At 50.3% G+C, this 15,875-nt stretch overlaps 2 protein-coding genes across 2 annotated transcripts in view; both read left to right on the forward strand.

The window, feature by feature from the left end:
• Positions 1 to 15,875, forward strand: part of SNX8 (sorting nexin 8) — a 41,756-nt gene that overhangs the window by 23,208 nt on the left and 2,673 nt on the right. Inside the window, exons 2-10 of the mRNA XM_081298594.1 lie at positions 3,792 to 3,982; positions 5,196 to 5,313; positions 7,542 to 7,663; positions 9,546 to 9,626; positions 9,856 to 10,016; positions 10,514 to 10,646; positions 13,734 to 13,802; positions 14,915 to 15,052; positions 15,419 to 15,568. Of these exons, the coding sequence (XP_081154720.1) occupies positions 3,792 to 3,982; positions 5,196 to 5,313; positions 7,542 to 7,663; positions 9,546 to 9,626; positions 9,856 to 10,016; positions 10,514 to 10,646; positions 13,734 to 13,802; positions 14,915 to 15,052; positions 15,419 to 15,568 (1,163 nt within the window). The remainder of the gene's footprint in view (positions 1 to 3,791; positions 3,983 to 5,195; positions 5,314 to 7,541; positions 7,664 to 9,545; positions 9,627 to 9,855; positions 10,017 to 10,513; positions 10,647 to 13,733; positions 13,803 to 14,914; positions 15,053 to 15,418; positions 15,569 to 15,875) is intronic.
• Positions 3,951 to 15,875, forward strand: part of MRM2 (mitochondrial rRNA methyltransferase 2) — a 34,048-nt gene continuing 22,123 nt past the window's right edge. Inside the window, exon 1 of the mRNA XM_081298595.1 lies at positions 3,951 to 3,982. Coding sequence (XP_081154721.1) covers positions 3,957 to 3,982 — 26 coding nt within the window. The 5' untranslated portion in view covers positions 3,951 to 3,956. The remainder of the gene's footprint in view (positions 3,983 to 15,875) is intronic.

The following is a 15,875-nucleotide window of genomic DNA, read 5'->3' on the forward strand; positions in this document are numbered from 1 at the left end:
TTGCCTTCTTCCCGCTGCATTTGGGCATGCTTTCTTTTCATTACATGTCTATAAATTTTTGTTGAAATTGAACATTTAAAATAATATAATATGGGGCTGGGATATGGCTCAAGTGGTAGCGTGCTCACCTAGCATGTGTGAGGCACTGGGTTTGATTCTCAGCAGCACCACATAAAGAAAAATAAATAAAATAAAGATATGTGTCCACCTAAAACTAAAAAATAAATATTAAAAAAAATAAAAAAATAAAATAATATAAGTTTTTGGCTTGGGGTTGTGGCTCAGAGGTAAAGCACTTACCTAGCATGTGTGAGGCACTGGGTTGAATCCTCAGCATTGCATAAAAAACAAAATAAAGTTATTGTGTCCACCTATAACTAAAAAGTTAATATTTAAAAAAATATATAATGTGGGCTGGGATTGTGGCTCAGCAGTAGAGCGCTCTCCTGGCATGTGCGAGGTGATGGGTTCGATTCTCAGCACCACATAAAAATAAATAAAATGAAGGCATGTGTCCAACAACAACTAAAAAAAAAAAAAAAGTAAAATAGCGATCCATTGACAATTAAAAAAAATGTGGCAACTCTGGAAACCAGATTTCCCCCTCCTTAAGGTGTTGTTACTGTTTGCTGTTATTTATTTGTTTAATGAATTTTCTGAACTAATTCTATAAAGTCTTGAGTATTATTCTCCTAGAGTGGCTGTAACAAAGTACCACAATCTGTGTGGCTTAAAACCAGAAAGTTATTGTCTCACACTTCTGGAGGATCCAGCTGTTGGCAGGGCTGTGGCCCCTCTGATCCTGAAGCGGGGATCCTTCTTGGCTCACTCTGGCTTCCAGGGCTTTCCTTGGTGTGCCTTGGCTTGTAGACTCAGCCATCCACGTCTGCATGTCTGCCTCCCTCTCACCTGGCGCTGCAGCGTGCCTCTGTGGTTTACACAGGCTCCAGCTTCATCAAATTAAGGGCCTGCCCTGCTTCAGCATGACCCCATTGAGCTCCGTTATATTAGTAAGTGTACCTTGGACCGCTGCAAGTCTTAGGCTAATTTCTGGAATAGCCAAGTCTTTCATTAATTTCTGAAATCCTGAGGTAGAGGATTCTGGCCATTTTTACCAGTGTCCTCATTGCGTTAGTGGAGGAGTGGGTTTTGGAGGCCCTTCCGCTGCCATACTGATGTCACCTGCCTTTTATTTGTGAAGCTTTTCAGAGGTAGCATTTATATACCATGCAGTTATCTCATTTACAGTACCCAGTACAGTGGGTTTGGTATACTCAGTATGCTTTGTATATTCAGAGTTGTACAACCATCACCATGATCAATTTTAGAGCTTTTTTTTTTTTTTTTTTTTAATCATCCTGGAAAGAAAGCACTTGAGTAGATATCACCACTCCCCCCACCTTCCCTCCCAGCCTGAGCTAACAGTAGTCTACTTTCATTTGCATAGATTCGCCTTTTCTGGATGTTTCACATTGATATAATCGTCCTGTACATGACTTTAAAGACTGCTTCTTTCATTTGGCATCACGTTGCTAAGGCTCATTTATGCTGCAGTGTGAATCTGTGCTCCGTTCTTGTTTAGGGCTGAGGAACATTCCATTGTGTGCACAGGCCACATTGTCTTTATTCCTTGATGAGCATTTTGTTTTTACCACCTTCTGGCCATTCTGAATAGTGTTCCTATGGACACTTGTGTGTAGTCTTTTGACTGGACGTGAATGTACTTCTTTTTCTTGGGCAGTTACTTAGGAATGGAATAGCTGGATCACATGGTAGCTCTGTGGCTAACATTCTGAGGATCTGCTGGACTGTTTTAATTTAATTTTGAAATTTTTATTAGGTCCTGGACTGTTTTTGAAGGCTATGGCACCATTTCCACATCTGCCCCAGGTGTGAGGGGTTCCCTTACCCTTACTAGCACTTAATATTTTCCTCCTCCTCCACATGTACTCAAACATAGCAAACTTGGATACACGAGCACACACATACACACATGTACACTCAAATACACACATACCCATATGCACACACTGTAATATACACATGTCCACATACACTGATATAAATACACACTAATATTCATCCACACTCACAGTACAGATTCATGCACATATGGTCACTGGCATATACGCTCATATGTACACACATAAATTCAGACACACATACTCATGTACTCACGCACATACCAGTGCATGTGTTCAACAAGCTGCGTGCACATGCTGCTCTGCTGTGGTATCATCATCACACTGTGAGCTGATAGTGAGCTGAGGTTGTGGCTCAGTGGCAGAGTGCTTGCCTAGCACACGTGAGGTTTCATCCACAGCACTGCATACAAATAAGTAAACAAATAAATAAAGATCCAAAAAGATAGAGACTCACCATGTAAATCAGCTGCTGACCTTCTCCCAAGCCTTTCTGGTCATGTCGACCCTGGGCTAGGGACCCCTGCTTGGAGGATTGCTGCTTTAGATGAAGATTCTGTGGTGTCTTTGTTAGGCCTTTAGGGGTTCTCAAGTCAACCTTACAGCCTTAGTTTTTCTTCTTAAGCATTAAAGGCAATTAAGGCAGCCACATGTTATTTTAACTAATTAATTAATTAATACATTTTTGTGGTTCTGGGGATGGAATTTAGGGCTTTGGGCATGCTAGGCCAGTGCACTACCCCTGGGCCACACACCCAGCCCAAGGCAACCACCTTTTAAATCCTAAAATGCTGAGTAATTTCACAGAGGAAATTAATCCAGTCCCCAGTTTTGTTTTAGAACATAACCAGCATCCTGCACTAAGAGTTGCTTTCAAAAGTCAGTCATGTGGGCTGAGTGCTGTGATGCACGTCTGTAATCCCAGCTGTTCAGGAGGCTGAGGCAGGAAGATTGCAAGTTCAAGGTCAGCCTGGGCAATTTAGTGAGACCTGTCTCAAAATAAAAACTAAAAAGGGCTGCATTTAGTTCAGTGCTCACTTGCCTGGCATGTTTGAGGCCCCTGGGCTCAGTCCCTGGTCTCCAGTACCCCCCCCCCCCCACAAAAAAAAAAAAAAAAGAAATGAGTCATGAAGTGATACCACCTTGGAGTGGACAGTTCTACTGGAGCAAGACCATCCCCCTATTATACCATCTCTTTATTTATTTGAACTGAAAAGAACTTGAAAGTCAAACTGACTTTTAGTGTGATTTCCTCATGTGTTTGTTTTGTTACAGGCTAGCAGGCATAACATCTCTCTGAATTGTGTTTTCCTGCTTTGTGAATAATGTGTTTGTGATTCTTGTCCCTAAGGATGCTGAAGTTTTAGGGCTAATTAGTTCTTTGGTTTGTAGGATCAAGAAACCTAGCAATGAGCTAGCATGTAGTAGTCCCCCCAGCCTCTGCAAATTAATGTGGTTATTTGGCCTGTGAAGATATTGTGCCAATTGTAGGGACACTGGATCATGTAGAAGTCACACAATGGTTTCACTTGTTTGAACCCCTTCTCGACTCTAGGGAAGGACTCTTTTCACACATAATTTGTAAATATTTCACTGTTTTCTGAGCCCAAGTTGAAGACTTGATTTGACTGATCATAGAAATGTGTATTTGCTGGTTCACAAACTGGTGAAGCCTCTCAGGTAGTGATTATTGGGGGCAGAAGCACATGCCCCTCAGGACCAACTCTGTAGCATGAAGAATGAGGGTGACCAGCGTGGAGGTGGTTCTGTCTTTGTGGGCAGAGTCCACGTGCTGAGCCAGCACAGGGTGCAGGAGACGCCACTCTCTGAGCAGCTGTCTTTACCTGGCATTTGCCTTTTTTCCTGTAGGCTCATCAGTACCCCAGGTCACTGATCGAAGGGACCCAGACCCCAGTCGAATGCAGATGCCGCAGGGGAACCCGCTGCTGCTGTCCTATACCCTGCAGGAGTTGCTGGCCAGGGACACTGTGCAGGTGGAACTCATCCCGGAGAAGAAGGGCCTCTTCCTGAAGCATGTGGAGTATGAGGTTTCCAGCCAGGTAACTTCAAATCACGTGTGTGACTGTGTGGACAAGGGGGATGGAGAACTAGGGATAGCATCAGGCCAGGAGATAGGGAAGGGAGAGAGTGTGGTCTAAAACTTGTGGGCTCCGTCAAGCCTCTGAGCAGACTTGTGCCGGTTGCTGGGTCTGCTCCACTCCTGCCTGGCCCCGCCTCACCATCTCTGTGTTCTCGAATCCTGCTTCTTAGGAATCTCTTACAGACAGTCTGCGGAGCACACACCCTGGACAGAAGTGAGTTTGGTGGTAGTTTTTGTCATGGATCCCCTGAGGATTCGAAAGTCAGCCCCATAGAGCGTAGACTCCAAATAGTGACTGCGGTGTGTGGGAATGATCGGTCTGTGTCCAGCTAATCACCTGTAGTAACACTGCCCCTCTGCTGTGGGCACCGGGTGCCTGAGTTCATCAGACACGGGTTTGGCAGCAGTCTTGGCACTCGAGTGTCAAGGTCTTTTTGTCCCTTTGTTCATTGTCTTGCTCAGTTAGGGTAGAGTTGGGGGTTTACTCATTGTCCTGGGATTCAGTAGTGTTGATAACACGTCTTTGGGAGCAGTGAGTCCCTAGTTTGGGGGGATTTGCTAGGACAGGGCAGGCCTGTGCTCCCGGGGAGAGGGTGGCTGGCACTACCAAGGCTCCTCTGAACAGTCCACTGAATGTTTTGCCCCAGGAGAGAGGTGAGCTCTGGGACCCAGTGGGCTAATGCCTGTCACGCTGCCTGCTGTTCTGCACATTCAGGAACCGCCGGGTTCTGTTTCAGTGTTTGAAGCCTGTGACTGGCTGCTCTGAGTCCCAGTGCTGCTGCTGAGGGGGAAGGTAGACGGCAGAGTGGCAGGGACTCCTCCCGGGGACCACTTCAAGGACAGCACGGCTCTGGCATTGCTTAGGTCCTTGCCTTCTCCCACAGTCACAGGGCTGAGAGCTGAATGGCAGGACGCCCTGGAAGAAGCAGCTTGTCCTGGGCCCGGCAGCCTGGGAGCAGGTGCTCCTCCAGTGAGCCGGCTGCTGGCCTCCATTTCCTCTTGAACTGCCTCCCATGAGTGTGGGTAGGAAGAGGCTGCTTTGCCCAGCTCGCCCGAGTGTGGGGATGGGAAGATTTCTGTAGGCTGTCTTCAGGGCAGAGGGGGGAGTTGAGGGGAATGATGACTGTCATGGCTTCCCATTTTACCTGAGCCCCAATCCCTTTTCTTCGCAGCGCTTCAAGTCCTCTGTGTACAGACGGTACAATGACTTTGTGGTCTTCCACGAAATGTTGCTGCACAAGTTCCCGTACCGCATGGTGCCAGCCCTCCCTCCCAAGAGAGTGCTGGGAGGTAACGCCGGGCATGTGGAGGCCCAGGGTGGTGGGAGTGAGCCCACTCACAGGATGGCTCAGGGTAGATTGCAGTCCCGCAAGCTGCTCCTGCCTCAAGGTCCAGGAGGGGCTGACAGCAGGACCATACTGCACGTGAGCCCCCAGGCTGTCCCAGGCTCATAGCTATTGGCCAAGACCCTGGGTTAAGTCCCCAGCACCACACACACACACACACACACACACACACACACACACACACACACACAGACACACACACACACAAAACAAAACAAAACAAAAATATCCTAACCAGAGTCAATGCTGTCACTGAGCCCAGGTCTGGTACAGGGAGGGTGACTGGCACACAGCACCCTTGGCATATTGCAGCCTTTGGCTGGATGACTGACACAAAGGGAATGCCCTCATGGTGCACATGTAAAAGAGGGGACCCCGGGTCTCCTCTTGAAGCTCAGTGCCGGGACTTCAGAGTTCCTGAATGGTGATGCGGAGCACTGTTTGCTCCAGCAGTTGGATTCTCCTGCTTTGCAGACCCCTGAGGGCCTGAGAGTGGGTGCCAACGCAGCACTGGATGAGGTCAGAAGCAGATCTAAGGTGGAAAGTTTGCTCTGCATTTTAGAGGACAGAAGTCAGTAGTTGGCTGCACCTGAAGATTGCCTTGGGCTAGGTAGGAGGTCACAGATAACCTGCTGGCCAAGTCCTTCTAGATTGGCTGTTTCTTGCAGATTTCCAGAATACAGGGATCTGCCCCTTGGTATTCCTGGAGCTCACTGATAGTTTTTCCCACAATCTGATAGTTTTTCCTACAACCCTTTTCTCAAAATTTGTATAAAACTTGATGGGTAGGTGAGTGCCTAGAGCCAACCAGTCTATAGTCTGACATTTTCCAACCATCCCACAGCAGCAGTGTGCTTGAGTGGAGAAGAGTTTAAGCATCATGCAGTGGTTCAGCTCCCACTGTTCTCAAGTCTCTTAAAATGGACATGAGAAACTGGGTGTGGTGGCACATGCCTGTAATCCCAGAGGCTTGGGAGGCTGAGGCAGGAGAATTGCAAGTTCAAAGGCAGCCTTTGCAAAAAAGCGAGGTGCTAAACAACTCAGTGAGATTCTTTCTCTAAATAAAGTACAAAATAGGGCTGGGGATGTGGCTCAGTGGGCAGGTGCCCCCCCCCCCCCCAGTTCAATCCCCAGTACCCAAAACAAACAAGCAAAAAAGGACATGAATACCTTTGTCTCTCATGACCTCCCAGTAGCTCAGTGCCTGATAACGTGTTCTGGCCCTTCCTATACACTGTGCAACAGACTGTTCTTCTCATGTTGGGGGTATAAGGATGCCAAGGGCAGGTGAGACCAGCAGATGTACTGGGATGCTAGCATCCAGCATCAGAGCTGGTTAAGTGCAGCCAGGGTTTAGGACTTGAAAGCTGCACGTGGACACATGCTCACATGAAGGGCATGTCAGGGGTGGGGCTGTAAATAACAAGTGAAAGGCCATCTAGATGTCTCATTGTCTTGAGTGAGGGTGGAGGGGGACTCATCTCAATATATTTTCAATGACTTTAAAGACCGTTTCTATTTGTGGTCAGATTTAAATATCCTTAACACCTTGATATATGCTTGCTTTTTTCCCTTGAAGTGAAAATACTTTCTCAAATGAAAGTAGTTAATAATTGCATCTGTCACAGAGTGAACTATGAGTGATGTGAGCAGGAACACTGAGCTGCATTGATTTGTGGGCATTGCAGAACCCCTGTGTTCACAAGAGAAGTGCCAGAGAGGGACTTGAGAAGATGCCTTCAATGTAGATGATCAAAGTGAGACTTGGTTCCCAAAAGCCAGGTGCAGTTCCAACTGTGGTCCCAGCTTGCCTGTGGGCCCAGCTGCTCATGAGCCCAGGAGTTTGAGACTGGCCTGGGTAACATAATAAGGCCTGTCTCAAAAAAAAAAAAAAAAAAAAAAATGCTGAGAGCTGGTTCCCAGTAGTCTCGATCAGAACCTGTTGATCTTAGTTTTCCCTGGCATTTCTGAACCTAGGTGGGTGGGTGGGGGCATGGAGGTGGGGCTCCGGGGCTCCTTTGCAGCCCTTGGGGTCAGCTGTTGTCCTGCGGACCTGCCTGTTGCCCTTGGTCGGCCATGTGGCTGCTCTGACCCTCTGTTGAGATGCTTGGGAGCCTGCTCAGTGTGGCTGTTGGCGGTTGCTGACTGTGTGGTGACTTTGTGTTTCTTTAGCGGACAGGGAATTCATCGAGGGACGAAGGAGGGCCCTGAAGCGCTTCATTAACTTGGTGGCTCGTCACCCCCCCTTCTCTGAGGACACCATCCTTAAGCTCTTCCTTTCGTTTAGCGGCTCAGTAAGTGTGTCCTCAAGGGTCCTGGCGTGGGCTGGTTCTGCAGTTTCTAAAGGCCTTATTTTCAATTTTGAATCTCTGACTGTCCTCCTGTCTCATTTCCCATGTTTGGGTGCCTGGAAGGCATTCGTTTTATTGTGATTGACAATATCAGACTTCTTTCCTTTCAAATGACGGGTTGGGTGTAATTTTAAAAGGCATCTTTGGTTTTGACTTTGAAGGGTTTGTATATTGTGTGGAAATCGGGGGTTCCCAGCATGGTTGCTTTGGGGATTTAGAGATAATATACAGAAGCCTGGATGGATGGTTTGGAGCGTCTGTAGATGTGAATAAATATTCATCCCCACCCCCCAAAAAATATTGGGGCAGGGGGCTTTGATCAAGGACCATGGAGAAATAAGCCTAGTGTCCTCAGTAGAGCCACAGGGTCCATCCACCTCTGGAAACGGTGTCTTTGTGTACATCCCTGTCAGGAATAGCAGCTGTTTCTTTCTCCAAGTTGCTGTCACTTTGTCTTACAGGAGTTCAGAGCTAGAACATGGCTCCCGTGTCCAGTGGAGCAGGAAGGGGCTCGTAGCCCTTCCAGAGCAAGGAGTGTTCTATGATCCATCTTCCTCCTATCCCTCAGAAAGCGAAGTGCCCAGGTTCTCCTTACAGGGAAGCCTCTTCATGAATGGACACTTGGGGGCCCTTCACCTCCTGCTGTTATCTGCTGCAGGGCAGGGGACATGGGACACAGGAGTAGTCAGCCCAAGGTTTTTTTGTTTTTGTTTTTGGGTACTGGGGATTGAACTCAGGAGCACTCAAATGCTGAGCCACATCCCCAGCAATTTTTATATTTTATTTAGACAGGGTCTTGGTGAGTTGCTTAGCGCCTCACCGTTGCTGAGGCTGGCTTTGAACTCGCAATCCTCCTGCCTCAGCCTCCTGAGCCACTGGGATTACAGGTTTGCGCCACCAGGCTCAGCTTCAAGTTTTACTTTCTCTTGCTTTTACTTCCCTGGATGGTAGGAGGGGCCACTAACCTCCTCAGGAAGGCTGCAGGCATTCACTGGTGACCCTGGTGACACTGTTACCATAGCAGATGGTCCACAGGAACTCTTGCCTCTGCCTCAGCAGAGTGTGTGGCCTGTCCTTTGAGTCCTTAGGGTTGGGGCAGAGGTCTTGTTTGCCGGCAGAGGGATGTGGCAGGCTGAAAACTGCCTGTGCTCCGGGCAGCACCCGGAGGGGGGACTTAGGGGGTGACCTCCATCCTGGAGGTACACTTCTTTGTCTCTTGCTTTTATGCAGATGGGGTGTTTGTTCTTTGTGGCCTCTCTAGACCCCAGTGTTCTTTTTTAGTAAAAAGAGAAGGGGGCAGGTGACTCGAGGCCCCTCTGAAACCCTAGGATTCCTCACCTCTAACGGCTGTGGATTAGCTTCATCCTGTACTTCCTGGGTGGCTCCTTATTTTGAGACTTGGCTTTGCCTCTGTTCTGAAGGCCTCTGTTCCGAGGGTGGGCTTGACCAGAGTGCTGCCTGTCCTCTGAACACCAACTGCTCCAGGGCCTGACTCCCTGGGCTTGAGGGTCTCTCAGGAGGAAGAAACCTCAGCTTCCTTCTGCTGCTCCATTTGGAACCTAGAGGGTCTAACGTCTTGGGGGTTAGGGTATCCCTAGTCCCCTGTTTCTGGAGAGGAACTTCGCTTGGTTAGGCTCTCATCCTTAAGCCAGACTTCCTAGAGTTTAAATTCAATGAAAGAAAATCTGAGGCAGGGGCGGAGGTTCTGGGATGCTGAAGGAGGCCAGCGTGGAAGCCGACTTGCTCAGGAGAGACCACTGACAAGGCGGCTCTCATGGCAGCTTTGTGCCGATGGGGAGGTGCAGCTGTCTCTTTCCTCTTGCAGGATGTGCAGAACAAGCTGAAGGAAGCGGCCCAGTGTGTTGGAGATGAATTTATGAACTGTAAGCTGGCTACTAGGGCCAAGGTAGTTTTCTGATTTTTGAATATTTATTTCCCTTTTTGCTAGAGAAACAGTCATCTTAACATGTAATGATACTCGTGCCACCTCTGCTGTGTGTCGGGGTCCCACTAGGCCATTATATGTTCTCATTGTACCTTCTTTTGGCTGTTCTGTGATGGGGTTCTGCCTGCCTTATGGGTGAGGCCGCAGCCTCTGAGCAGCGGAGTCACAGTCTCTTTCTCTTCGCCGTCAGGACTTCCTTCCCTCTGACATCCAGACTCAGTTTGCTGTGAGCAGGGAGCTGATTCGGAACATCTACAATAGCTTCTACAAGCTGCGAGACAGGGCGGAGAGGATTGCCTCGAGGGCCATCGACAATGCTGCTGATCTTCTCATATTTGGGAAGGAATTGAGGCAGGTGGCCTTCCTCAGGGTCTGTGGGGAAGTCAGGTGGGGAGAGTCTTCAGAGGGTGGTGGGCTCAGGGCAGACTGCGTTTCCTGTGCTAACTGCCACTCTGACCTGTTTCACTGCAGAAGGGAAGAAAGTAGGGCAGGCAAATGGGGTATCATGTTTAGGAGAATAGAGGTGGGACCTTCAGCCAGGGCACTGTGGACGCCAAATGCCCCTGTGTACACCGCAGGCTTGCCAGCTTCCTAGACATCAGCCCACTGGCCTTAGGAAGGAGCAGCCTGTGGCTGGCTGCACTTCCTCCACTCCATAGGAATGGCACACAGACTGCCTGGGGTCTTGTTGGGAAGAGAAGTCCCTCCCTCAGAGAAGTCCCTGAGTGGGGCTGAGATCCCACCTTCTTTATTGCCTTACAGTGTCCCCATGGGCCCCTCCAGGAGCATGGGTCTGAGTGGGACACAAAGGCCAGTGTCTCCTGTCTTATGTGTTTTGCTTTCCACAGTGCTTTAGGGTCTGACACGACCCCCCTGCCCTCCTGGGCTGCTCTTCACCTCAGCACCTGGGGCTCCCTGAAGCAGGCCCTGAAGGGCCTCTCTGTGGAGTTCGCCCTGCTTGCAGACAAAGCTGCGCAGCAGGTGAGTGCACTGGCTCTCTACGCACCTGTCCCAGGGCGTTCTGTGCCCTGTGGGCGTGCAGGGCTACCTCAGCCCAGCTTCAAAGGGCCGACTTCCACTGGGGGAACAACTGTTTCTGGTTACTGCCTGTCCCCATCTGTTGTGGGTGGCTCCCCACCAGTGGTTTGTTCTTTGGAGAGGGCTACCAGTGACAGAAACAAGTTGGGTTCCGATCTCTTGAGCATCGACTCTGCTGAGATTAGAAGAGGGTGTCTGCTCTTGCAGGCATAATTAGGTGTCGGAGCTGGCTTCTGGGTGGGCCAGATCGGTCCGATTGTGCTGAGTCAGCTAGAATTTGACAACTCGGATTAATTCTCAGAATAGTAACTAAGCTCCCAGCACCCTGAGAGACTCCCTCCTTCCACCCTGCCGCTCACTTAACTTCAGAAAGTGCTTCTGCTGTGTGAGCAGGAGCTGTTTTTAGAAATCTGCTGGCCATTGGGGATTAATTTGAAGATACAGTATTCATCATCAAACTTAAAGGTTCACCTGGGGATTTTATGTTATGAAACTGCTGCCTAATTTTGATGGTGAAAGTTGTTCTCTACTTTGTGGGGAAGTAGTCTTTTTTTTTTTTTTTTTTTTTTTTTAAAGAGAGAGTGAGAGAGGGGAGAGAGAGAGAGAGAATTTTTTTTTTTTTTTTTAGAGAGAGAGAGAGAGAGAGAATTTTTAATATTCATTTTTTAGTTCTTGGCGGACACAACATCTTTGTTTGTATGTGGTGCTGAGGATCGAACCCGGGCCGCACGCATGCCAAGCGGGCGGCTACGGCTTGAGCCACATCCCTAGCCCAGGGAAGTAGTCTTGAAGCTCCTGGTGGAATGAGGCATTTTGAGTGAATTAATGTCCTTGCTGAAGCTCCACTCCCTGCCTGACACCTGGAGTTCTTCTGTTGTCTGTGTGGTGGATCTGCCTGCCAGGGACCTGGGGGCTCTTCTTGCTGGAGGTTGGGGTGCTCAGGTGTTCATGATGTGTGTGTGCCAAAGAGGGAATTTGATCTCCTTGCTGTGCCTAAAACCCTGGGTTTTCTTTTCCACTCCCAGTGCCCGTGTGTTCCCTTTAGAAATAGAATTTTGAGCCATGTAGATAACCTCTGATCAGCATGGTGCCCGTTCCTTTCTCAGGTCTGTAGGCACCCATCCTCCAGGGTGACGAGCACTGAAAATAAGGTCTCCGTGGTGTGGCTAATGGAGAGGCGGGGGGGGGGGGGGCGGGTTGGGGCCTGTGCCAGGACCATGCGGCTTTTATGTTGGCTTCTGGGCCTCAATTTCCCCACTAATGTAACATAAGGGGTTGAACTAGGGCGTGCAAACAGCTGCTGTCTTTGAATCCATTGCGCCTCTCCTCCAAGCTCCTGTGTAAAGCAAAGCCTGTTCCAGTTGCAAGGACGCAGGCACCAGGAATCCCTGGGGCTTTGCAGAGCACAGGATGACCTCCAGGTCCCTGGGGAGGGGAAAGGGCCTGGGTGTCCTGAGGGGTGGAAGCCTGTAGTCCGAGGTTCTCTTCAGCTCTGCGGCTCTGTGATATGTCATGAACTTTGGTTTCAAATTTAATATCTGGAGAAGTACTTTTTCTTGAACTTTCCTCCTGGTCTTTGGCATCATGAATTTACTGCTATTATGTGTAACTGGATCAGGCCACCCACCAGGACTTTGATTTGAAAGGCTAAAGTTCTGTCTCACCCTTGCTCCACAATTAAAGGCCTTTTGGGATGATTTTTCCTAATTCTATTTTTACTCATACTCAATTTTATTCTATTAAGAGACGTACATATGATGTCCCAGCAAGACTAGTGAGACTGGAGGCAGGGGCTGCTTTCTTCATGGTGATGGTGTGCTCCTCTTGAAGGCATATGCCATAATGGTTTATGGTGTTGTGCACTGAACCCCAAATGGAATTTTCTGCAGATGACACAAGAAGGGAGGAACCTAGAATCCCTTTCCTACTGGACCAGGGAACAGGGCGCCTCTGCCCGGCTGGTGTTTCTTTTCCGTGTCTTGAAATCCCATAAGATTCTTGTTATTTTCTTGGAACTTACTGGGTAGAATCTGTGTTGGCTGCAGGTGTGGGATTGAGAGGCCAGGAACCTTCTGGCTTAGTGGTCCAAGGCTTGGAGGATGGGATGGTGTTCCCAGGGTCCCCTGAGGTGGCTGTCGCTTTCTGCTCCTAGTCCAGTGCTGTTTCCCCAGCCTCCACCCACCTGCACCACCCCCACACCCAGTCCAATGTGCTGCTTCCTCGGCCTGCCACAGCTGCAGTGCTGGAGGCCATAGGAGCATGCAGGTTGCGCTGGACGCCCGTGGGCTCCCCTCGTGTCCCTGCGGAGTGCTGCTACCTGTGTATTCTGGGAGGTCTCTGGGTAGTGATGGGGCTGCTGGTGCTCACATGTGTCCTCAGGATGCTGTGGGCGAGTACAGGAGCTGGGCTTTCCCTGTCATTACCAGGAGCCCATTCCACTAGCAGGGCCACCCATGCCGCTGTGGGCTCAGTGTGCACCTGTCCACAGAGCCCTGAGCTTGCGCCAGCAGGAGCCTCTGTCTGCTCTCCCTCATCCCCTCTCTGGCCTTCAGCATGTGGCCTTTCTCATGAGAATGTCTCTGTTCCCTTATCTCAGCCCAGCTCTCTCCCACGCGCCCTTCCTGCAGCAGCAGCTCCTTCCCCTGCCCTCTCCCTGGCCCAGGCCTGTGTTCCTCCCTGTAGTTGAGCTTGGAGGGTGGCCCCTTGTTCCCAGCAGTCTCCTGTGCATACCCTTTTGACACAGTCACCAATAAAACTGTTTTCTGCAGTGCTGGGCAGAGCTGCTGGGGTGTACGAGTGTGGGTAAGAGGGGTTCAGAAAGCCAGAGGAAGACACATTGGTGTTGAATGGCTGGGGCAGAACTGTGGGCTTCAAAGGCGTTTCTGCCTGGACTTAGGGTGCTGTTGTATAGGAAGGGGGGTCTTCTACAGAGTGGGCCGGTGGCTCTGGGAGGGAGCCCACCCAGGCTAGGGCTGGCTGTAAGCCGCCTGGCTGGGTCCTGTGTTGGTTAACTCACCCCTTGTTTCCTAGGGCAAACAGGAAGAGAATGATGTGGTGGAGAAGTTGAACCTTTTCCTGGATTTGCTCCAGTCCTATAAAGTGAGTCTCAGCCACTCCTTGGTCAGGGATAGCATTTTTCAAAATGATCTTAGGATCTTTCAAGGGTGTGACTCCAAGGGAATGGAAAGAGTCAAGAGCCAGCGCTGTGCAGGGAACGTGGTGGACTTTCCAGAGCTCACTGGAGTTTCCTGGGCTGGCTGGAGCTCCTTGGTCCAAGCACCAGTGGGCTTTCCCTGAGCTGAAGGTGGGAGGAGAAGCCCTAGGAGTGTGTGTGCTTGTGCTCTTTTACGTGTCTGGGGGCCTGGCCCACAAAGGGGAATGCACCCAGGAGTGGGTGGAGATTCTAGGAACTTGGCTTTGGCACAGAGGAGGGAAGCTTTCTAAGTGTGGGAGCGTCTGTGATGGGACAGATTGTGATGGAGCACCATGTGGAGCCAGAGAAATCCTTCCTACTGAGGAGGCCAAGGAGAGTGGGCCCAGTGCTTATGGGGCATGTTCTAGAAGGGATTCCTCTGTTGAATGGGGTGGTATCTGGTGGCCTCTAAAATCCCGGCACTGATTTGGTCACTTTAATTTCCTGCAAGGTTTCTGATGGGGATTATTTAGGGTGCTGCTTATTAATGACGTGTGTCTTCCTTGTAGGGCTTCCTGGTCCTCCTACTGTTAGGACACTGGCCCGTTGGAATTGGGTAGTGTTAGCAGTCTGAGGTCCAGAACTGTCCCAGGGCTCTGGACTGTACATCCCCACGTTTAAACTGAGATTCAGCATGTGGGCTTTGGGTTGGGGACCTGCTGGTGGTTTGTGTAGTGGGCCCCTGTGCAAACCTAGTATGCATCAGACTGAATCTGAACAGGGCCTGGCCCCTGAACTGCTCTACTCCTTGACTGTTCCCTGGGCGAGGACAAACAGGAAAACAGGTTCTCTGGAAGGGCCCCGGTAGCTTTCATTGTTAGCCGTTTGCTGCCAGTTTGCATGCCCCAGCCTCCCCGTGTTCTGGACTCTTTCACTGTCCCCTCTTGCTTTTTCCTGGTTGTAGGAGGGAGGACTTAAAATTGGCCCTGTGAAAAGTGCTCTAGAATGTCCCTGGGTTCCGAGTTCCTCTGGGTCAGCTGCTGAGGGCCAGTACACAGGTGCCCCTTCTTCCTTGCAGGATCTGTGCGAGCGGCACGAGAAGGGCGTGCTGCACAAGCACCAGCGGGCACTGCACAAGGACGGCCTGATGAAGAGGCAGGCGGTGAGCAACCGCGAGCCCGAGTCGGTGGAGCAGCTGGAGTCCCGCATCCTGGAGGTAGCTGAGCAGGCTGGCAGGTGGCGGGGCCAGGAGGCAGCCCTGAGGAGCACAAGGTGGCAGCCTTCTACTGTTAGGACACTTTGGTCCCTCTGGCCCCTGGAGCCATCCTCATGAGCTCTTTTTGGTTGGCTGGATGAGCTTGTGGAATGTCAGTGCCCTGATCTGGGGTGCTGGGGACGCGCCCAGGATGATGTGCTTCTTTGTACTTGGTGCTCCGTGTTCTGGCCCTTCATTCCTTGGAGTCTTGCTTCAGTGGTTGCATGGAAGGGGTGGAGACCCTGGGCAGACACAATATGTGGGCAGGGGTGCTCCTCTTCCTGGCACCTTCTGGCCAGGTGTGCAGGGAGACTATTTTCCTTGCAGCAAGAGAACATGATTCAGACCATGGAGCTTCGGAACTACTTCTCCCTGTACTGCCTGCACCAGGAGACGCAGCTCATCCACGCCTACCTGCCCCTCACCTCCCACATCCTTGGGGCCTTCGTTAACTCTCAGATCCAAGGGCACAAGGAGGTGAGGCCCTCCCTGCCCCACCCCCTACCCCACCCCTGTCCTGGCCAATGCCTTCCTGTTTCCAGCTGCAGCTCCTGCAGCTAGTGACCTTGGGGAATTATTTCGGACAGTCAGTGGAGTTGGGGTATATGTGGAAACAGTGCTTGTTCAGATTTATTAGTGTCACATGTGGCCAGAGTAATTACGAATTTGTTCTCATGGTTCTTAGTGGGGAGAGCAGAGAGAGACCAGAAAGGAACAATTTCTTTCCTTCTGGAAGAACTTGAGAAGTCAGGAAAACATATCAAGTCCCAAAGCCCTACTGTTT

This window comes from Spermophilus citellus (genome assembly GCF_964194105.1).
Source record: "Spermophilus citellus genome assembly, chromosome: 6".
Taxonomy (NCBI): Eukaryota; Metazoa; Chordata; class Mammalia; order Rodentia; family Sciuridae; genus Spermophilus; species Spermophilus citellus.